Source organism: Eulemur rufifrons, chromosome 11 (genome assembly GCF_041146395.1).
Source record: "Eulemur rufifrons isolate Redbay chromosome 11, OSU_ERuf_1, whole genome shotgun sequence".
NCBI lineage: Eukaryota > Metazoa > Chordata > Mammalia > Primates > Lemuridae > Eulemur > Eulemur rufifrons.
Window position 1 is genome coordinate 7,222,614 of NC_090993.1, and position 22,714 is coordinate 7,245,327.

A 22,714-nucleotide genomic window follows, 5' to 3' on the forward strand; every position below is an offset into this window, starting at 1 on the left:
GCAGGCGCCGCGTTCCCGGACCACGCTGGGGGCGGATCCAGCGGCGCCGGGTCTGGGTCGCAGGCCGGAAGTACGCGAAGGGGGCAGGGAGCGGCGCCGGTGGCTGCGGGCGCGCGCTTCCGGCTAGTGCGTCGACGTCAGCCGGGCCGCGTAGAGAGCCTCCGCAGTCGGCCCGCACTCGGCGTGCTCGGCTCTGCACAGGCCTGCCAGTCTCCGCTCGTCTTCCCGCAGGCCTTGACGACATGAGCAGCAAAGAAGGTGGCGTCCTCAATTGCACAGGACGTTATTTATTTAGAGGGGGAAGGTTCTCCTGCCTGTTTACGCGGTTTTCCCCTTCTCACCCTTGAAGGATGCCCGCTTTCCTTGCAGGCTCGGGGGGCGGCGGCTCTGGTTCTTTCTCCGGCCAGGTTGGCCATGTTTACGCGTCTCATTTTCTGAAATCTTCGAGCTGTGATTTTATTCTAGTTCGGCAATTGCTTCCCTTGTGCCAGATCAAGGAACCAGTTGGTGGGAGCCTGGATGATTTGGGGGGAAAGGCAGGGCTGCTTTTCTGTCAGTCTGCGGAGGAAGCCGCTAAGGCAAGGGCCCTGTGGGTATTTGGTTTTGAAGGAAAGAAGGGAAGGTGTTTGTTTGCCTGTGTTCTCTTTTGGAAACTGTTGGTGATGAAAGGTCCCTGTCCAACTTTTTTTCTTTACGTAAGGATCAGGAGGGTTCAGGAAAAGGAAGCATGACAATTTTCCACATAACCAAAGAAGAGAAGGGAAGGATGTTAATTCATCTTCACCCGTGATGCTGGCCTTCAAATGTAAGTTCTCTATAACGTAAGTTGGTGAAGGGGAGAGAATTAAAAGGTGGAACAAAAATTAATTAGCCATGTTGTGCACAAGAAAACAACCCCTAAGAATTTAGGATGTGCAGATGTGAAACTTAATTTTCCTGGAGGTTTTATGATGGTGCTAGATCTGCCCTGAAAGTCTGTAATTCCAAAGGCCTTGACTTTTACGTCCCATTAAGGTAAACATTAACGTTAGCAAACAAGTAAACATAAACACAGGTAACATTAGTTCATTAAACATTAGTTAGTTACTATTGGACATGCCACATACTTAAACATTGTGTACCTGATAGTTTGGCATCTGTTATATACTAACATATATTTAGTGTGTATTAATATTGTTTCCTCAACTACACTTTGGAGGACAGGAACTGTTTCTTTTTGACTGTAGTACTTTGCACAGAATGGAAACTCATATCTGTTAGTAGATCTTACACATGCACATATATATTCACAGTCCCCTTTTTCTCAGCACATTAACTTGGTCAAGTTGTTCTTCATTTCAAAACAAAACATCAAACAAAATCCTCCTTTCTCTGTCCCCTATCCTGTACCATACGAATCTGTGGTTCAAGAATCTGGGAGAGGCTCAGCTGGTTGGTTCTGACTTGGAATCATCTGGAGGCTTGGTTGGGGCTGGGGGATCCACAGCTATTGACAATTTAGTCCTCTGCCTGCAACCGGCTCTCTGATCCTCTCCACATGGACCTCTTCAGGTGCTGCTTGAGTGTCCTCCAGAGAGAGAGAGAGAGCAAAGACGAAACCACAGTCTCCTTGTGTCCCAATCTCAGACTTCACAAACTTTTACTTTAGTCACATTGTATTTGTTAGAAGCGAGGCAGTTTAAAAACTCTGCCTCATATTTACGGGAAAGGAAATTAGGTTCTACCTTTGGAGGGGAGGAGCCTCAAGTAATTTGTGGACATATTTTGAAACCACTACAGTACCTACAGTGATCTTCAGAGATGTAAGACAACTAGCTGTAGTTGAGTAGAAAGCATGTTGACCCAGAAGTTAGAATTGTTCCTAACTTGGTGCCCCGTTACCCATCTGGTGAACTATGGTTTTCTTCAAGACGTAGCTCAAGTAGCTTCCTCCCTTTGAGGCCTTTCTGATTTTTCTCTCTAGCAGCCTGTATCGCACATTACATTCATTCATTATTCACTATCCAGTCACTAAATAGTTACTGGGCATCTGCTATGTTCTAGCATGTGTCAGTAGTGAACAAGAAAAATGTGGTTCTTTTCTAAACCTTTTGCATATATATTTTTGCATAATCGCATGATTATGTTTTATTTGTTTATATCTCTGTCCCTCATATTGGACTGAGCACCTCGAGGATAGGAACTGTATTTTATCTAACTTTGTGTTCATATTATCCAACTCACAGTGGTCATTAATGTATTCATAAAAATAATACATATTATTTTAAAATATTAGGCAAAATCCTAGCTAATTATTATCTCAGTGATAAAAGACCAAATATGTTATGATCCTTGTCAGCTTCTAATTTAGTTAATAGTTTATTTAAGTTCTTATTTTTTTAAAGTTATGCATAATATATCTATTGGGTGCTCCCTACAGGCTAGGCAGTTTGCTGGGCCTGTGAAGTGAAAGTCTTCTGAAGTAAAGTAGTTATTTGGAGATTAAGTGGTTTAAGGGTATTCCAATGGCTAGGACTTGCAAAACTTGGAAAGTTTATACTTAAAATTTGCTGAGTACACATCTTAAATGTAACTATGTGAGTACACATCTTAAATGGTAACTATGTGAGTTGATAGATATGTTAATTAGCTTGATTGTCATAAGCATTTCACAATGTATATATCAAAACGTCACTTTGTATATTTTTTGTTTTGTTTTTTGAGATTGCCTTGCTTTGTCTCCAGACAAAGCAGTGCAGCGGGGTCATCATAACTCACTGTAGCCTCAAACTCCGGGGCTCAAACGATTGTCCTGCCTTAGCTTCTTTCTCAGCTGGTACTATAGGCACACGCCACTGCACCTGGCTAACTTTTCTATTTTTTGTAGAGACAGGGTCTCACTCTTGCTCAGGCTGGTCTTGAACTGTGTTCTCAATCGATCCTCCCACCTTGGCCTCCCAGAGTGTATCTTATATCTGTAAAGCTGGGGGAGGGGGAAAATGACAGGAGTACAAACATAAAGGATGCTGGGTAGAGGGGGCGGAGTTATAAATTTAAAAAGAAGTTCAAGTGTCTTTTTTGGATATATTTGTATTGTGTGTGGTAAGATAATTTTAAAAACTTTATGTAATTTAGGAAGGTGAATAAAAGTAATTTTTATAAGTAGTTATGTGTCATCATTTTGTGATGATCTCCTGTTTACTAAGATAAGATTTTTACAATATGTACAATGTGCCCATTGTGAGGCTCTGAGTGGTAAAACCCAATTAAGGCATACCTGTATTTAAAGAAAGATATTTTGTTTATTAGCAGAGCTTTTGATTTCTAAATACTTTAGGAATAAGATGATTTTTGGCCTCTTTATAGAGTAAATAATAGGTGCTTTATGGTACATAATGACAGTATTTTTAGTTGCTGACTGTTTTTGCCTTCTAGTCATTTGTATTCTAAGAAAATTATTAATAACATCATTTCTTCTCATTTTTCTCTTGTAAGATTTTCCAATGTCTTTGTAAAAGTTTAACATAAATAAAAGCTTACTGGTCTGTCAGAGGAGATTTTAGAAAGGAGAAAAGGATTAATGGGGGAGGTCTTTAATGAGAAATACTAACTTCGAGAGAAAATTTGATGAAGATGGTATAGTTTGTTGAACTTAAACCCAGTATCTTTAATGCCCTAGTAACTACTCTGTTATCAAAGATACAGAGTTAATTTCATTAAAAAGAGTCAGCATATGAATGTTATTGTTGATTCATCTGAGTAAAGAAATACTTTATCCTTTTTAGCTTTATTTTGAAATAATCTTAAACCTGTAAAAATGATTGGAAGAATAGTACATTTGGAAAAATAATACAGAGAACTTCTGATAGCCTTGACCAATTTTTTACATTCTGCCACTTTTGCTTTATCATTCTGTCTATGTATGTAAATTTATATATTTACGCATTTTTTTCTGAACCATTTGAGAATTAAGTTGCATTCATCATGCCTCTTTACCCCTTAATACTTCAGAATATATTTCCTAGGAGTAAGAATAATATATTTTTTTTTTCTATTGCCCTGCTCAGAGTAAGAATTTAAAAAAAATTTTTGTAGAAATGGGGTCCCGGGTCTTGCTATGTTGCTCAGGGCTGGTTTCAAATTCCTGGCCTCAAGAGATCCTCTGGCTTGGCCTCCCATAATGCTGGGATTACAGTTGAGAGCCACCACACCCCACCTATTGTCTTGTGTAACTATGGTGCTGTTACTAACTCGAGGAAATTTAACATTGATACAATACTTTAATCTACAGTGCATGTTTTAAAAGTTGTCCCCAAAATGTCTTTCTAGCATTTTTTTCCTCCTTAGTAATCTAGTACAGGATCACACATCACATTTAGTTGTCACGTCTCTTTAGTTTTCTGTAAGCCAGAACAGCTTCTCAGCCTTTCTTTGTCCTTCATGACAATGATATTGTTGAAGAATATGAGCCTTGTTTTACAGAATGTTCCTCAACTGGATTTGATGAATATTTCCTTATGATTAGATTCAGGTTATACATCCATGGCTGGATTGCTATGTAAGTGATGATGTGTTCTCCATGGGAGTATTTCAAGGGACCAAATTATGTAAGGTCTTATAAGGAGTTTGGAGTTTGTTAAATGTAATGCAGAGTCATTAGAGAGTCTTAAAAAACTAAAGTATGGTTTTTTTTTAAATATCACTCTGTAGCTATAGAAAGGCAAGAGTGGGTGGAAACAGAGAGACCAGGCAAGAGGCTTTTCTGTAGTATAGATACAGTGAAGCATCTGTAAGGTAACTTAGATTAGGAAGACCGTATGAAACTGTTAAGACAGATTCAACAGTGCTTTAAAAAATTAATTTATATTACTACCTTTTATGAATAATTTATATTTTAATAATTCTAACGGCATTAGTGTACGTTTGAAAAATTAATAGCTGAGCTGCTCATCAGTAAGATGCATTATTCATTCCATGTTAGAGGCCATGCTTCTTGGGCACATTGATTTGTAGTTCCTTGTCAAAAACTTCTTAGTTCCCAAGGAATTGCACACTGCTGGTTGGAAATCAGGTTTATCTCAAACTACAGCAAATGCTGTCATGCCATGTGTTGTACTGCCTGTGATTTCAGCAAGCAGTTCATTTAAGAAGTATTTTCTGAACATCCACTTCCAGGCACTATTCTATGCTGTGATACAGTGGTGAAGACAAAACCCCTGCCTTCATGAAATCTACATTCTATTGGGGAATATGGTTAATAAACAAGGAAATTTACAAATAAACAAAGTAATTTTAGCTAGTGAGGGATAAATGTTGGGAAAGAATAAATCAGTGACACATGGTAAAGGATTCAGGAATTTATGTGTTTCAGTGCATAGTTGGCATTTACAGAAAATATTACTATACACTTAGTTTTAAAGATTTAGACACCTGAGAACATAATAAAACAAATTTGAACAATATTGTTCAGTGTACCTCTCTAAGTACTTCAAGAATTTTAGTGATGTAGACCCAGGATGTTTGACAATTAAGAACACTGTAGACAGTAAATGATAGAGATTATTTATAGTGTTCAGCTTTTTGTGTTCTCAGAATTAATGTCATTACCACCACCCTGTTCTACCGTGTTATTCCTTAAATGAACGCAGGTGACTATAGCCATTGGCTGCATTCGTACTGTGACACACATTCTTTGTATTGTTTGATAGGCTTTGAGTGTAAAATAAATATGCTTATAGTAAAAAAAAATGTGTTCTTAGCATTTCAGCAGGAACTTGATGCAAGGCATGACAAATATGAGAGACTTGTGAAACTTAGTCGGGATATAACTGTTGAAAGTAAAAGGACAATTTTTCTACTCCATAGGATTACAAGGTGAGTAAACATCTTTCAAATTTGTTAGTTTATATATTTTTTATGCTTTATACTTCTGTGGATAGTAACTAACTATTAGAATATTCTATGGTTTGTGAAAATTAGAATTGGAGGACATTAGCAGCAGGTACAATTTAGGAATAAATATTTTAATAAAAATAGGGGAAAATTCTTATTTTCAGGACAGCTAGGGATTTTGTGTTCTACTCAGAATGTTCATTAAGATATAACTATTTAGGCCGGGCGCGGTGGCTCACGCCTGTAATCCTAGCACTCTGGGAGGCCGAGGTGGGCGGATCATTTGAGCTCAGGAGTTCGAGACCAGCCTGAGCAAGAGCGAGACCCCCATCTCTACTAAAAATAGAAAGAAATTATATGGACAGCTAAAAATATATATAGAAAAAAAAATTAGCCGGGCATGGTGGTGCATGCCTGTAGTCCCAGCTACTCGGGAGGCTGAGACAGGAGGATCGCTTGAGCTGAGGAGTTTGAGGTTGCTGTGAGCTAGGCTGACGCCACGGCACTCACTCTAGCCTGGGCAACAGAGTGAGACTCTGTCTCAAAAAAAAAAAAAAAAAAAAGATATAGCTATTTGTGCAAATATATTAAATTTTTGATCATTAGAATCCATTACAGTAAAGCTTAACTTGGATAAGTGTGCATTTTCTGTGTTTTTACATCTTACTAATAAAATGATTGTAGTTTAGTGTTAGAAGTATCCAAATATATGTAGTATTTATTTTATCATATGTTGATATTTAGATTATTTTATTTTTCACCATCAAAGCATCTGATTCATGTTCTAAAAGTTTCCAATGTCTTGATTATAGTGCTCCTGATATGGAAGAAATACTGAATGAATCAGAAATAAAATTGGATGGTGTCCGACAGAAGATACTACAGGTAGCGCAGGAGGTATCAGGAGAAGACATGCACCAATTTCATCGAGCCATCACTACAGGTAAATCTTGGTTTGCTTCCATGGTAACATTTAAAAAAAAATAGTGTGCTTACATGATTTATGTGTGAATTGTGTAAATTTTAATTGACACCTGGTGAAATAATATTACCGGCTTTAAAAAACTGAGACTTTTGAGTAGTAATGTAAAGGCAATCCAAAAACATATAGTTGGCTTTATTTTTCTAATAGTGTACAGTAATAGTCATTGGTTGATTTTTAGTAAATTAATTGAGAACACCAACTTAATAGAATGAACTTTATTGTTGGGTGTGTAGAGTATGTTCGGACAGGGCACTTTTCATTTCCAGCTACGGGTAGATCTCACTGGTGGCTCTAAGTTTCTGTTTCAGTAGGTTCACGAAAGAGAATTTAACCAGATGAACCCAAACATCTCATGGTGTTACACCATATCTAGAAATTTTAGGGTAATAGTGGGCCTTAGGTGTTCATTTTGAAAGGTTCATGGTGTACTGGATTCTTGGTGGTTACCACCATTTTCACTTTAGTTGAATAAACTTGTAAAGTGCTTGGTTCTTTCTTCTTTGTCCTTTTCTCTTAATATGAGCTCATTAACAAGAGAGATACTATATCATTCAGATACAGATTGAGTATCCTTTATCTGAAATGCTTGGACCAGCAGTGTTTTAGATTTCAGATTTTGAAATATTTGCATTACACCTCTTGAACATCTCTAGTCCAAAACTCCGAAACCCAGAATGTTCTCATGAGCATTTCCTTTGATCTTTGAGCGTCATGTTGGGAATCAGAAAGTTTTACAGCTACAGTCATGGTAGCCTAAACTAAAAAATGACCATCAACAGGGGAATACAAAAGAGGGCCTATTGTGTAATTCCATTTATGTGAAATTCAAGAACATGCAAAACTAATGTAGAGAGATGAAAGGGGAGGGTACTATTTACCTGGGAGTGGAGGTTAGGGGCAGGGCTTCCTAACTAGAGGCATGAGGGAACCTTTTGAGGTGATAGTGATGTTTTGTATTTTGATCTAGGTTAGGGTTCTTAGGTGAACACATGAAAATTCATTGAGCTGCACACTTAAGATTTATGCACTTTTTACTGTATGTAAGTTATAACTATTTTTTTGAACAAAGAAAAGTTAGTGTTGACTGATGAGTTCCTAGTTCCTTTTTCTAGAGCAGTTCTTTGTATCAGGAGAGGACATCAATAGTAATTCTCTTCCTGCTGGTGCTGTGTTGCATATATGGGCCATGTTTAGTGAAAAGAGCCATGCCATGAATGTGAATAACACTCACTGTCAAAACCCATTTGGTGAAGTTTCTCTCGGGTACTCTTGTCATTGCTCATTGATTGGCAGGTCAGATAATGTTAGTAGTAACACTTCTGCCTTACCCTATTTGCTCTCTCAAAATGTTTGTATTCCTCTCCTAGTGGAGGTGCACGGAGAGAAGGTAAGTTGGAACTTTGTCAGTTCTCAGGGTTGGTTGGAATCCAGAGATGGCATCTCCAGTCTGCAGGTGTGTTGTAGATTTTCTCCGGGATGCAGGTCAGGAATAATGGTATTTATCAGTTGGTTTATACATGAGCATGAATATTGTCATAAGGAACCTCAGTGAATTACTGCTGTTGCTCCCTCCCCTATAGCTAGAGCAGTGGCTGTGACCATAGTAGAGATAAATCTATCGCAGGAAAATATTTCAAACACAGTGGTTCTGCTATATATATAAATTAGGTATGCATGTATAATCTTGAAGGCTGATGGTGGTAGAGTTGGTGATGGGAGAGCAAGTTAGATATCTCAATTTCTAGAAAGTTCTTGAACTGAAGCAGTACATTCTAAATGTCTTACTGTATTAAACAGAAGTCCAATTCTACGACGTCTCCTAAGTATCATATTAACTTGAATAACTAATGGCAAGAGCCTGAATAACCCATAATCTTTATCATTTTTTTCTATCACATCATGCAATAAGCCTATCTTGCAAAAATTCATGGCAATTAATAGTCAAAGCTGACCACAGTATTTCTCACTTTTGACTTCAATCTGTGCTTAAAACTTACATTTTTGTAAAAACTTGTTTATTTTCTTACAGTGTTAGTGCTTCATGTGTGAAAAGTGATGTCATATTTTTCATGTTTAGATTAAACTCCTCAATTCCTTACTGGTTCATGGTTAGGCTCTACTAATTCTGACAACTTAGAGTTCCCCAAATATCTAGTGGGACATCCTCAATTTGTTGTATTGGGTCTAGTAGCTCTATTTTGTGTGTCCTTCTTTCATCAATGAGTAAGGTGTAAGGAAAGAGTTTTAAAAAAGTCAAAGACCGTAAAATGATAGCAAAGGACACCTAGAAAGCTATACAATGGTCTTTAGAACATAACAGAAATGGAGGGAAAAAAGGTAAAAGATACCTCATTGAGTCTGTAGAGTGTTTCTTAAATCAGGAAGCAAGCTCTACACTCTTGGAAAGACAGGGCATTAGCAAAATAGGTGTGCCCTTCCTTCAGATTTTCCCACTTCACCATATCATTGAGAATTATTATAAATGTCATAGTCTTTTTTAGGTCTTTATGATTTATAGGTTTTCTTTGAAGGTTACCTACTCATGGATTAAAAAAAATAAGGATTCTCTATATCTCAGTTTTCTGTAAGAAATCTTTAAAATGAGGTTATTTGAATTGAAGTAACAAAGATGTTTTTTCTCAAAGTTAGGGAATGATGTCAAATAAAGAGGTATCTGGGACTTAAAAATTTGCTGACAGATATTTTATTTGATAAAATAAGGTTATTTATAATTAGATTAGCATTAACAATATGATGCTTATGAATAGCTTGCTGCTTGTAATTGTTAAATGCTTGTTTTGGTGTTATTCCAAATAGTTGTTCTTTTGACTTGAAGATAAAACAATTCTGGCATTGAACTAAAGGAGTTCTGTGCTTTTCCTCATTAAGAATAGTGCTAGTGGCACGCAGAGCATTTCCCTAAGGAATACTTGTGTGAGCCCAAACATTGAGTATCCTAATGATTGAACAACAACAAAAGGTTACGTCTGTTTTCTACACATTTCTTATCAGAGTATATTACAAATTATCCCAAGGAATGGTTAAGGAAACGAATGAATAATTAGTTACTTGAAATAATCCACTTGAAAAAATTTTTGTGTCTTATTTTTTTCTCTTATTGAAAAATTAACAGTTGAGAAATGCCTTTTTATCTAAAAAAATATTGCTTTTTTATCACTGATAATGATACAAATTGTCATTTTTTTGAGACATTTTGGTGCACAAAACTAAGTTCATACCCTAAATAATATTTTAATTCTTTTATCTGAGAATGTGAATGGCGAGTTAAGTGGATGTTTTGGGCCAGTTAGAGATATTTCTTAAGCCACTGTTCTTCTTTATATTCATGACCTCATAGATTTCTGCAGTACCCCTAAATCATAGATAATGTTTTTACCACTTTACAAATGGGGAAATTGAGGCTCACAAAAGTTATACCCAAGGTTATAAGCTAGTAGGTGGTATCATTGGTTTCTTCCCATATGGATTTATTTTGCCTGTTGACTTTGGAACCTAACCTAGTAAAGGCTTTATCTTCCTTACCCCAAATATTAAGATTTTCCTCATAAACATAAGCAGGATGACAATGGAAAAAAGTAGGACAAGATATTCAGTTTGATATACTATTATGTCCATTTTGGTTGTTAAAATAAAAATACATCTGTGTCTGTTGATAAATAGTATATTATTAACGGATGAGTAATAAAATTAATAATACAAATTTCAGCACCTGTGGTTTATCCTAGACACCAAACATACGCTGATCCAAAATAGTATGTTAGTTTGGCAGGCCTGCCATAATAAAATACCACGGACTGGTGACTTAAAGCTGTGATCCCGTGCTCGCTTCGGCAGCACATATACTAAAAAATTGGAACGATACAGAGAAGATTAGCATGGCCCCTGCGCAAGGATGACACGCAAATTCGTGAAGCGTTACATAAAAAAAAAAAAATTAAAAAAAAAAAAAAAGCTGTGATCCCCAACTCCCTGCTGCTGGCTGATACTGGTCTGCAGCCTGTTAGGGACCAGGACGCAGAGAAGTGGGGGTGGTGTGCACAGCAGGAGGTGAGCGGTGGGTGAAGGAGCAAAGCTTCTCTGCTCCCAATCCTTAGCATCATCTTAGCATCATCGTCTGAGCTCCCCGCCCCACTGCCACGCCCCGCCCCCCCCCACCGCTGTCCATGGAAAAATTGTCTTCCATGAAACCTGTCCCTGTTGCCAAAAAGGTTGGGGACCACTGGCTTAAACAACGGAAACTTATTTTCTTAAAGTTCTGGAGGCCTAAAGTTAGAGAATAAGGTATCGGCAGGTTTGATTTCTCCTGAGGTCTCTCTCCATGGCTTGCAGAAGGCTGTCTTGTCCCTGTGTCTTCACATGGTGTTTAGTGTGTGTGTGTGTGTGTGTGTGTGTGTGTGTGTGCGCGCGCGCGCATGCGCATCTCTGGTGTCCCTCTGTGTGTCCTAATCTCTTATGTCACCAGTCATATTGGATTAGGGCACATTATAATGGCCTCATTTTAACTTGATCGCGTCTCTAAATACAGTCACATTTTGAGGTGCTAGAGGTTGGGGCCTCAGCGTATGAATTTTTTGGGTGACACAGTTCAGTCTGTAACAGATACTTTTTGGTTTGTGCACTCCAGCTAGGGGACAAGCTACAAATGTCATTTTTTTGGGTAGAGAGACTGAGCAGTTGCTTTTGAGTTAAGTCCAGGGATGGGGTGAGGGGTTTATGTTGTACAGCCCAGCTGTGGACTCTTTTGTAACCCCTCCCCCCAAAAGATGCTCTAAGGGGAGAAGCAGATAGGATCTGGGAGTTCTACTGGGGACCAGGGATATAAACAGGTGTTTCATTTCATGCAGAGCATATTTCCTTAGACTGCAGTAATAATCCCTCAGATGGGATCAGGGAGCATTGCGTTATTTGAGGCATACCCCCTGGTGGAGAGGGGAGTGGCAGTCTGCACACAGGCAGGATGTCTGGGGGAAGGGAATTTTAGTGATTACCACCAAAGGACAGCACACACCCCCCCAGTGAGTGACAGCACAAACTTCCTTTCTTCTTTTCTACTCTCTTCCTCCCCCAGTGGTCGGGGGAGAGATGAGTAGAGATTTGAGGAGTGGTGGGGAGAGCTGAAAGCTGAGGTGGGGGCAGGCCTGTGAGTCCTCCACATTGGCAGGATACCCAGTCCCCTGATCCTTTCAATGGAGGGGGTCACAGGGAGAGTTTGATGACGTTCTCACTGTCAAACCATGGCTCCAGCAAAGGAATCATTTAGCTAGAGGCGACTAAATACAAAAGCTCTCACCAACAGCATCTAAAAATTTAAGAAATGATTTGAGAATTATTGGAACAATTTGGGGGATAATATGTTATTTTCTATATCATTTGGTAAGCAGTTTTATAATAAATATAGTGTAATGTATTAGGAAAATAAAAGGATATTTTAAAGATTTTTGGGTTTACATTTAGTTATAGAATAATTTATATTCCTGTTAAAATATTTTGAGCATCACTCCAAGGGACAAGGGAGTTGAAAGAGCTGACGAGAGTTGTTCAAGGGATTACTATAAGGATTAAGGGAGATAGGAAGAGAATGTGATCCTTTGGTATTAGGAAAGTCAATTTTAGAAGATTCCAGATTGGTGTTAACTTTTCTAGTTGTTCAGGTCCACTTTTAAGAGATAATATTTACTCAGGGAGGTGAAGTAAAAAGAGATAGACTTTGCCATCAGGGAGATCTGGGCTTCCATGTTGGCTGTGATATTCCTTAGCTCTATAACCTTGGAACAAGGTATACAATCTGTTTGAATTTCAACTTTCTCACCCTTAACATAGAACAATAGTAGCTACCTCCTGAATTGTTTTGAAAATTAAATGAATTATGTTTATGGAAAGCATTCCTTATTTTGTTTGGTACTTAGCCATTAACAAATATTTGTACTTATCCGTTCTGGAATTTAGCAGAATTAATCTGTAACGTTGTGCTAAATTCTAAAATTTATTTTCATTTGGGATAAAAACTCAGCCACACTGATTTACTCAACATACATTATTCAATGCTAAAGTAAAAGCCCTGCTCAGACAGAAAAAATCCAATTTAATGGAATTGCATTTAGGTTTTACTGTTGGTAGTATAATGCATATTCTTGTCAACCTAAAAGGGAAAATACAATTTTTATATAATTATGCATAAATTATAATCTAAAGAATTTACTTGAGCCAAAGTGAGGACAGCTGCCCGGAAGACTCAGACCCAAGTAACCTGGGATATGAGCTCCATTCTTGCAAAAGGCAAAAAAGGGGGACAGAGAATGGGCTTGATACAAAGTTGTTTGTCAGGAATTCTCATTGGTTTACAGAAATAAGATTGATGAGTGATTGGCTATACATTGTTAAATTATAGGGTGTGAGTAATAGTGTCTGGTGTGGCATTATTAGGTTAACATATATCCACTTGAAATAATAGGCAGATTCAAAAGATGAGGAATACATAGTTCAAAGTGGAGAGTAGGATGTGATTGCTGTCGCATTTTAATGTCTCTCTGGGCCTGATAATTTAAAAAAAACATGCCTTCCTCAGATAAAAGTTCTTTTCTTGTACATTACAAAGCTAAGGTTTGTAGATATATTTATTTTCAATGTACAATTAATGTATTCAGAAATAGATTTTTAGCAGAGTAGCCTATGAATCAAACGTGGATCTGATTTTGTTTTAACATTTTGGTGATCGGGTAAAGCTAACTTGTTTTAAAATTCAGGTGCTACTCCTAGAGACAGTTACATGTATGCAATTTTTAAAAATTGAAATATAGTTTATTTACATACCATAAGATTAACCCATTAAAATTGAACAATTTAGTGGTTTTTAGTATATTCACAGGGTTATACGTCTGTCATCTACTTCCAGAACATTTCATCACCCCAAAAAGAAACACCTTACCCATTAGCAGTCAAAACCCCCAACCCTTAGCAACTACTATTTGACTTTTCTGTCTCTGTGGATTTATCTGTTCTGGACATCTCATATAAATAGAATCATATAATATGTGGCCTTTTGTGTCTGACTTCACTTAATATTATTTTCAAGGTCCGTCTAGGTCATAGCATGTCTTAGTACTTGATTCCTTTTTATAACTGAATCACAGTCTATTCTATGGATATACCACAGTTTGTTTATCCATTCATCAATTGATGGGCATTTGGGTTGTTTCCATTTTTTGGCTGTTGTGAAAAATACTGCTATTAACATTTGCCTACAAGTCTGTGTGTGAACATATGCTTTTATTCTCTTGGGTGTATACCTAGGAGCAGAATTGCTGAGTTATATGGTAAACAATTTTCTAAAAAAGCATTAAAAGCCCAGAAACAAAGTTGAGACATGTGAGATATGAATTTATAGTGAAATCTTTGTCTTAACTGTTTGACTTTATATATGGTTTTTGATGGAGAAGTGGACGGGATATATATTGCTTAAATATTATAAGAATAAGTAAAAATAATCAGAAGCCTTAAATTGGGTTTTCCCTGTGTATGTTCTAATTGGAGAACAGGAGGAAAATAACAAATTACATAAAAAGCATCCTACAGACTTCTCTCTTACTGGCAGCTGATTGTGTAAATAATTCTAATTGGATTTCATCCAAGGCAAAGGCTGAAGGGGAAGGCATTGTTCGATGGACTGTGGCAGTAGGTTGAAAATTTTCACCTTGGGGATTATTCACGGAAAATAGCGGATGTCCTTTTTATCAAGTTGAAACATAACTTGTTTAAACATCCTTTTACCTACATGTGACCAAAAATGCTTTTCAGCGTTTTGGGCCAGGTCCTTGAACTTTCTCTATGTTAGAGCATAACATATCTATGTTTAGATACGTTTAGATACGTAAATACTTACCATTGTGTTACAGCCACCTGCGGAATTCAGTAGAGTAACATGCTGTACAGGTTTGTGGCCCAGGAGCAATAGTATCATATAGCCTCGGTGTGTAGAAGGCTAAACCGTCCGGGTCTGGGTCAGTCCACGCTGATGTTCACACAATGAAATTGCCCAGTGATACATTTCTCAGAACATGTCCCCATCATTAAGACACAGATGCCTGTATTGAAATAGTAGGGACTTAACTGTAGGAAAAATTCATATTACAGGGTGCATAGAAGCCTTGTACTTTTGTTGATTTAAAGGATTTTAAGAGCAAGTCTTACATTATACAGATACGGCTTTATGTACCCGTCTTGGAAATGTAACCCTTTGTGAGTTATGACTTGACTGTAGTATGAATTGAGGCTGATATTGTCGCTGGGGGTGTAATTAAGCAGGGTCTTAAAAGTCATGTTAATGATTTTGTCCTGTATTCTAAGAGCCACAGGAATCTGTTTGGGCTTTAAACAGGGGAATGATGTGGTCATAGTTATATATTAAAAAGGCAAACAGTCTGCAGTATGAGGATGAATGAAAAGAGGTGAAGAATGGATGGGGAGAAGAACTAAGAGGACCAGGTTTGAAAGGCAGATTGTAAGTTCACTGTTGGACTTGTTGACTGTCAGGTATCTCTGACAGGACATCAAGTGTACATTTGAATATATGTGACTCTAAGCCAGAGAAGTGAAGTTTGGGGACAGTGGGGTTAATTGAAATCAAATGCAGATGAACTTGAGAGAACCTAGGACTAATAAAGGTGGAGACTAAGAAGACATGGCTAGAGAAGTAGAAAAATGAGAAACCAGAAGATAATGCTGTCAAAGGAATCAAAGGAAAACTTGTTTAAAGAAGGAGAAAGTGGTCAAAAATGCTGAATGCTGCTAAGATTAAGACTGAAAAAACATCCACTAGACTGACTTAGTTTGGTAATCTTAACGAGAGCAGTTTTGGTGTAGAGATGGGCTCAAGCTAGACTGAATGAAGTAGTCTGAGAAGTGTGAGATGAAGGTGTTGAGGAAATGTAGCCAGCTACAAGAAATTGAGCTCTGAAGGGGAACAGGGAGATGGGGCAGTAGAAAGATAGGATCAGTGTATGGGGGAGACGTATTAATAGTAAGCTTCCAGTAGAGAGCATAAGGTGGAACACCCCATACATTGAAGGCAGAATCCATGTTAGGCTTCCTGCTGGGATTGGATCTTGATCCTGACCAGTCTCAGAAGATGGAGCACCTTCTCTAGGTGATAGGGCTAGAGGGGAAATACCATTATGTATTTTCTTAATTTCCTACTGTATTCATCAGAGTCCAAACAGGAAACAACTACATAGAAATTTGAACAGGGAAAATTAATGTAAAGAATTATTAACCATGTAGGGGAGTACCTAATAAGAAGAAAAGAGAACTTTAAAGAGTACAGAAATATCAGATAGAATGAACAGCCATTACCCCCTACAAGGTAAGATGCAGGCCTCCCTAGAGAGGTACAGGCCTGGTCCATTGGGTGGCAGAGGTGTTCACCGAAGGGTTGCGTTGATGGAACTGTCTGGGAAGCTGTCCATGGGGAAGTGACATGCTATGGAAATCTCCACCCAAGGAGGTGGCTCACTGGGAAGCCACTCTCTGAAGTATAAAAGAAGCTGTCCCAAGGGAGAAGCCACATGCTGCCGGGCTCCCTGAGGTGCTAGCTACCCCACACTTAGAAGGCTGCTACGAGTGGCACACCAGAACTAGGAAGAGAGCTCTTTGCTCCCTTACTGTTGCTTGATCAGCTAGCATCCTGTACCAACAAAGCTTAACATGTTGCCAGCTGTCATAGGAGAAGTGTTTTAAGGTTCCACTTCCAAAATATCTGAGATACTGGAGCTAAGGGACAGTAAATTGACAAATACTTGAAAAATATTTATAGTACTATTTTCATCTTCACCAAAATTTACTTTTGATTCAAGTGTGATTTATTTTTTTTTTTTTTAGAATTTACACCTGGCACAAAATTGTATTGCTTAGCTTTTTTTTTTTTTTTAAATGTGAAATGCTAAAGCAGAAAGAAGTTATCAATTCTTCTTAGATCCATTCTGAGGTATGAAGAGACAAACAGTATTTTGTATTTTGACATTTTAATCTGCATTATTCAAAATGATTTTGGCTACTAAAATTTTAAGAAAGATCCATGTTTGAGCCCAGGAGTTCAAGGTTACAGTGAGCTATAATCACACCACTGCACTCTAGTCTGGCCGACAGAGTGAGGACCCTGTCTCAAAAAAAAAAAAAAAAAACCCAAATAATCTTCAATTTCATGTCTTAGTTGATTTAATCATCGTTTTGCTGCTTAAGGAAGCAAAAAATAATCTATATAGTTCTGTTAAAGCCTATGGAGTAGCCTTTTCTTAAATTCTTAAAAAAAAATTTTTAAAAATCTTTGATATTTCTCTGTAGGAAAAAGTAGATGTTCAAGACTAATGACTCATGAAGTAGAAAGAAGAAACAATATATTTGAGCTGTCACAGAAATGTTTGCCATGTCCAGTGCTAGTCCCCACCGTCTGTCCCCAGGTTATTCTAAGTAGCCTAGTGCTGGCATCACAGTAGGCGTCCATTAAACTTTTGTTGAGCTTAAGTGATGATCAATTTGAAGTTTTTTATTATGCCATTCTTACTGATAAGTCGTGCTTATTCTTAGTAATTTTCTTGATTTTTCAGGACTGCAGGAATATGTGGAAGCTGTCTCTTTTCAACACTTTATCAAAACACGATCATTAATCAGTATGGATGAAATTAATAAACAATTGATATTTACAACTGAAGACAATGGGAAAGAAAATAAGACGGTGAGAATTTAAAATTGTATTTCACATTTATTATATAATTATATAACAGCATAATGTTTGTAGGAGATTTACTGATTTGTAATGCGAAGAAGATTGAGATGGGAATAGTTTTTCTAAAGTGTGGTTTCATAGATTCTAAGGAAATAGTCTTTTTACATATTTCAGTTGGTGGATAGAGCAAGAATAACTATGGGCATATTAGGGAAAGTAATGCTCTTTACCTTAAGCACTATTGACTGATTATAGTCCTTGTTTGGTTTTACTATGTATTTTTTATGTGCCCTTTATAAGCACTATCTTGTTTAATCATTTAATCCTTTTATTAACCTCACAAGGTAAGAATTATTACCCCCGTTTTATAGAGAAAGAAACAGGCTTTTAGAGAGTTTAAGTAACTTATCAGAAGCCACACAACTAAAAAGTTGGCAGAGGTGAGGTTTGAAACCAGGTGTTCTAAATCTGGGTCTGTGCCCTTTCCCACTCTTTGCCAGTGTTTCTCAAAGTGTGCCCCAGGAACCCCTTGCAGCAGGTACCTACCTCAAAGGGTTGTTTCAGAGGATTTGAATGACAGATTTTTAATTAGGCAGTGTGTAGCACTTGACACACAAGTGCACAGTAGTCCGTTGTTATAAAGTAGTTGTTACACAGTGAGAGCTCTTCTGTTCACCACTTACTCAGATCATAGTGCTTGTGTCTGAAATGTATGTAGCTTTTATGAATTAAGAAAAAGAAACTTTTGCAGTTTGACTTTTAAATAGATACTATTTTTTTCCTTCTGAGTTTCAAGATAAAACATTTAGGCAGTAAGTCAGGCTATATTGAATATTTGATACCAGTACACTTAAAGATAACATCAAGTAATTTCTTTCCTTTTTTTTTGTCTTTTTTTGTTTTTTAAAATTGCTTTTTAAAACACCACTCAAGGATTCAGGATATGTAGGCAGGAGGTGGAAGAAGCTGTAGAAATAATAATATTTTCTTAAATTTCAACTAAAATGTTACTATTACAAAATAAGACTAATTTGGCATGACAAGTGTAACTTACTTTAAGGAAGTCATGTATTTTCTCAACTTTTTAAATTATATGAAGTTTATTAAGGAGGCATTCATTTTGAGAAGTAAAATTTCTTCGTGTTTTTGATTCATCTAGTATAGATTGAATTATAGAAAAAAGTAAAGCCTATTTGACCCTGCTTAAATAACATTGGGGCGGTTACCATATCTTACCATAGTTTCCTCTAAATTGGGAAAGAGGCTAGAAAACCGAGAGTAAATGTACTGTTTTTAGGGCTTAGGTACCAAATTATTCTAAGATTATGGTGCCGTGATATCTGTATACACTTCTCAGATTAGGACCACATTCATAAGTAATTTTTCTTTTTAGTGCTAAAGATTCTTGATGCTAAAACTTGTGGTTATTTGGTAAGGAAAGGCATTTTGTTCTGACTTGCCTGTTGAGAATATTGTCAAAACCATTAAATTTAATTTTTAAAAAAAACTTTTTTATTGTGGAAAATTTCAAACATACAGAAAAATAGAATAGAAACATATAGTGCCAGTAACTGGCTATATTACCTATGGTGATTCTTGGGCCTCATTTCATATGCTGTATGATGAGGGCATTGGACCAGATGGTCTCTGAAGATTTCAAACAGGATTCATATATTGGATACATAGCAACCAGAGTGATCCTAGTAAAACTATCCCCCTAGTCTCATCCTGTACTACTTCTTACTTTACTCAAAAGCAGTACCTCACTAGTTCCTCAAAAACATAACACAGTTCTTACTACACACCTTTGCCGTTCCCCTGTGATGTAATGGCAGCTTCACCTAGTGTTTTAAACATACAATCTCTTAATAGCAATTTAGACATTGTCTCTACCAGAAAGAATCCAATAGAGAGAAATTGATGTGGAGAGAGGAGATTTACATGATGACGGTGGTGATGATAGCAGCTAACATTTATTGAGTATTTACTTTGTGTTGGGCATTGTGCCAAGAACTTGGTAAATGTTATCTCATTTAATCCTTAAACTAAACCTCTGAGGTAGGTACTGTTATCCCATTTTACAGATGAGGAAACTGAGGTTTAGAGAGATGAAATAACTTGCCCAAGGGCATACACCTTATGAAGCAAGGTCCTGGAAGAGGTGGGAGGAGATGGGTCAAGGTCATTTGGAAGAGTTAACCTCAAACAGGAGGAGGGACAACTCATCATCTGAGACTGGAGGATAGAAGGTAAAGCTGGACGTGGGTGGATATAAATAAGTTTTGTGGTTTTGTTGTTTTTTTTTTTTTTTTTGGTAGGTATAAAGGTAATTGAGAGATTGTGCTAGGTGATCCGGCAAAAGAGCAGGTCAGTGAAATTAGGCAAGGTTGTCTATGGAAAGTGAAGAGGTTTGGGATTGAGCAGGGGACTGAGGAGAGTGGTGAAGGTTTGGAATAGTGTGTGAAGAGACTGGAGAGAGAACCATCTAAGAATAAGTAAAAGGATTGGTGAGCAATTCGTCCAAACTCTATGTAGTTGTGATTATTTTTTAACTGAGTGGTTCTCAGCCACCTGAATAAAGGACTAACGAGTAGATTTTAGTGTTGATTCAGGATTCTGTTTGTGTTGGGCAGGTGTAGTAGGAAATACAGGCGTCTAAGGGAATCGAGGATGCAGTGAGAGAGTAATAAATTGTGATGGTCAGTCCTGAGTAGGAAAAGGTAAGAGGTCAGAAAGGGACAAAGTGACTTAGGCTCACAAATCTGGAGGGCCTTGTGATCTGTCCTTTAAATAAGTCATTGTCATACAATAAAGTCATTAAGCCTTGTTTAAGAATGTTTTCATCTTGTATGTCAAGTGAAGTTGGAAATAGTTGGTTTTAAGATGATACAGTATTAGATTTCAAAAGCATCTTGAAGTCATCTGGTTCAACTCCTTACCAAGGGCGTAGATTTCCTCTTGTAACACCCAAATGATTATTAAGCAAAACAGGTTATTAGAGATAATTAGTGTGATCTGCTATTGATTTTGTAGTTTATAATGTAATGCATGCTATATTCACTCTTTTTCACAGTGTATTTTCTTTGTGTGTGTGTTTTTTGTTTTGTTTTACCAGCCCTCCTCTGATGCACAAGATAAGGAGTTTGGCACTTGGAGGCTGAAAGTCACACCTGTTGATTACCTTCTGGGAGTGGCTGATTTAACTGGAGAATTGATGCGGATGTGTATTAACAGTGTGGGGAATGGGGACATTGACACCCCCTTTGAAGTGAGCCAGTTTTTACGTCAGGTTTACGATGGATTTTCATTCATTGGCAACACTGGACCATATGAGGTTTCTAAGAAGCTGTATACCTTGAAACAAAGTCTGGCCAAAGTGGAGAATGCTTGTTATGCTTTGAAAGTCAGAGGTTCGGAAATTCCAAAACATATGCTGGCAGATGTGTTTTCAGTTAAAACAGAAATGATTGATCAAGAAGAGGGCATTTCTTAGAATAATGTGTCCTAATTATTATTCTTCTGAGAACTCCTAAGAGAGACCAATTTGTAAGACTGTTATTTCGTATTTCATTTGACTTTATTGTGGCTTTTACATAGAATCATTCTCAGTTGTACTTGTTTTAAAGTGTATACAAGCTGTACATAAAATTATCCAAATGAATCGTTTCTTATATCTTATTCATGGAAGTTTGCATACAAATGTTTGCCTATATACCTATTTGAATTTTTGCTGGTTAACCTTCATCATTTATCTTTGTAATGTGAACATAGTACATATTTCAGAGTGCACTTTCTGCCATATCTATTTTAATTTACTTTTTGTGAATTTTTGAGTGGTAATTTTTAGTGGAAGCCATTTATAATTTAAGTTGATGATTTTATTGTATATAGAAAAGATTTTTTAGTTAAATTTCTGGACTCGAGCTTCCAGTTTAAATTTCTTGTTACTGTTGTGCCATGCCTCCAAAATAGGCTTTTTCCATGGAACAAGAATTAAAAATTAATAAGCTGTCAATATACTTTAAAGTTTATGAGGTATTATAGTGAAAATAAATATTATATTCTGGCCAATTTTAGGCCATTTTAAATTTATATGAAACAACCTTCCAGAAAAATTGACAGATACCCAAGATGTTACTTTCTCCATTTATTTTTTTTGTCCTTTACCACAGAAGATCTTACAGAGAATGGGAGGGAACACTGTAATATTTTCACTGGTAAAGTTGAGTTGAATTATATACTTGTACATAAAACTGAAACGCTTTTAGTAATCATTTAGTGATTTTTTTTTTTTGTTATTAGGCATGTTCAGAGGCTTTCCTATTCTAGCATCTATTACAAATTACATTTAAATAATAAAGTTTTGAAATACTAAATTAATACAAATCTTTATAGGTGTCCCGTGGTGGTAATTGATAAATAAAAGTTGCCAAAGACAATTTATAATGTACAATTCAGCAATAAGACAATTGTCAGTACAGTTGAGAATAACAATGGTAGTCTCTAGTAATATTTAGAATTGGAATTTGACTATTGAAATTAGTTATAGATTATTACTTTGATGTGAAACTGACTTGAGCATGACACTATTGGTTGACAACCAGACATTTCCAGTTGGTTTTGTGAGTTTTGAGAATGTAGATACTGTATTTTATTTTTGGAAAGGTTGCTCTGTTTGTAAGGACTGATTGCTTGAAAATGTAATTTTCCAAGAAATATCACCTGAAGGAAAATAAAACATAGACATGCCTAATAAAGTTTGTTTATTTGTTTTGATGATGGTGGGTTTTTTGGTTTCCCTCTTCTAAGATACACTGCTGAAATACAGTCAGTCTCATTACATATTTTTTGTTCCTTCTACCACTTAAATTTATGATGTTAAAAATAAAGAAATAATGGATTACTGAATGTTTTATAGATGTTTAAAACTGAAGTCTTTTGAATAAATTATTACAATATAGTAGTTAAGCTTATTGTTTGATCACAATGAGAAATAATAAAACTTGTAGAGTTTTTGGTCGAAACAGGAAATTTTAATATAGACTAGCTTAATATGGAGATTTATTATTTCTTAAAGTAAGTCCAGAGAGAGGGAGGGTGTCATTTTTTCCAGGTTGGTT

The 22,714-nt window shown here is 36.8% G+C and overlaps 1 protein-coding gene and 1 non-coding gene across 2 annotated transcripts; both read left to right on the forward strand.

Moving 5' to 3' along the window:
- Nucleotides 1–102: 102 nt before the first annotated feature.
- On the forward strand, nt 103–22,408 carry TSNAX (translin associated factor X). Its single transcript, XM_069484683.1, has 6 exons — nt 103–258; nt 701–805; nt 5,739–5,853; nt 6,684–6,814; nt 17,476–17,603; nt 20,710–22,408. Exons 1-6 carry the CDS (start codon nt 243–245, stop codon nt 21,085–21,087), a joined length of 873 nt encoding a protein of 290 aa, XP_069340784.1. The 5' UTR covers nt 103–242; the 3' UTR covers nt 21,088–22,408.
- LOC138393522 (U6 spliceosomal RNA) lies at nt 10,696–10,804 on the forward strand. The gene has a single exon (XR_011235202.1). It is a non-coding gene; the product is annotated as a U6 spliceosomal RNA (small nuclear RNA).
- Nucleotides 22,409–22,714: the final 306 nt, after the last annotated feature.

Coding starts and splice junctions, on each gene's coding strand:
- TSNAX (XM_069484683.1), top strand. Junction 5,854..6,683: donor CTACTCCATAGGATTACAAG/GTGAGTAAACAT, acceptor TCTTGATTATAG/TGCTCCTGATATGGAAGAAA. Junction 6,815..17,475: donor TCATCGAGCCATCACTACAG/GTAAATCTTGGT, acceptor TTGATTTTTCAG/GACTGCAGGAATATGTGGAA.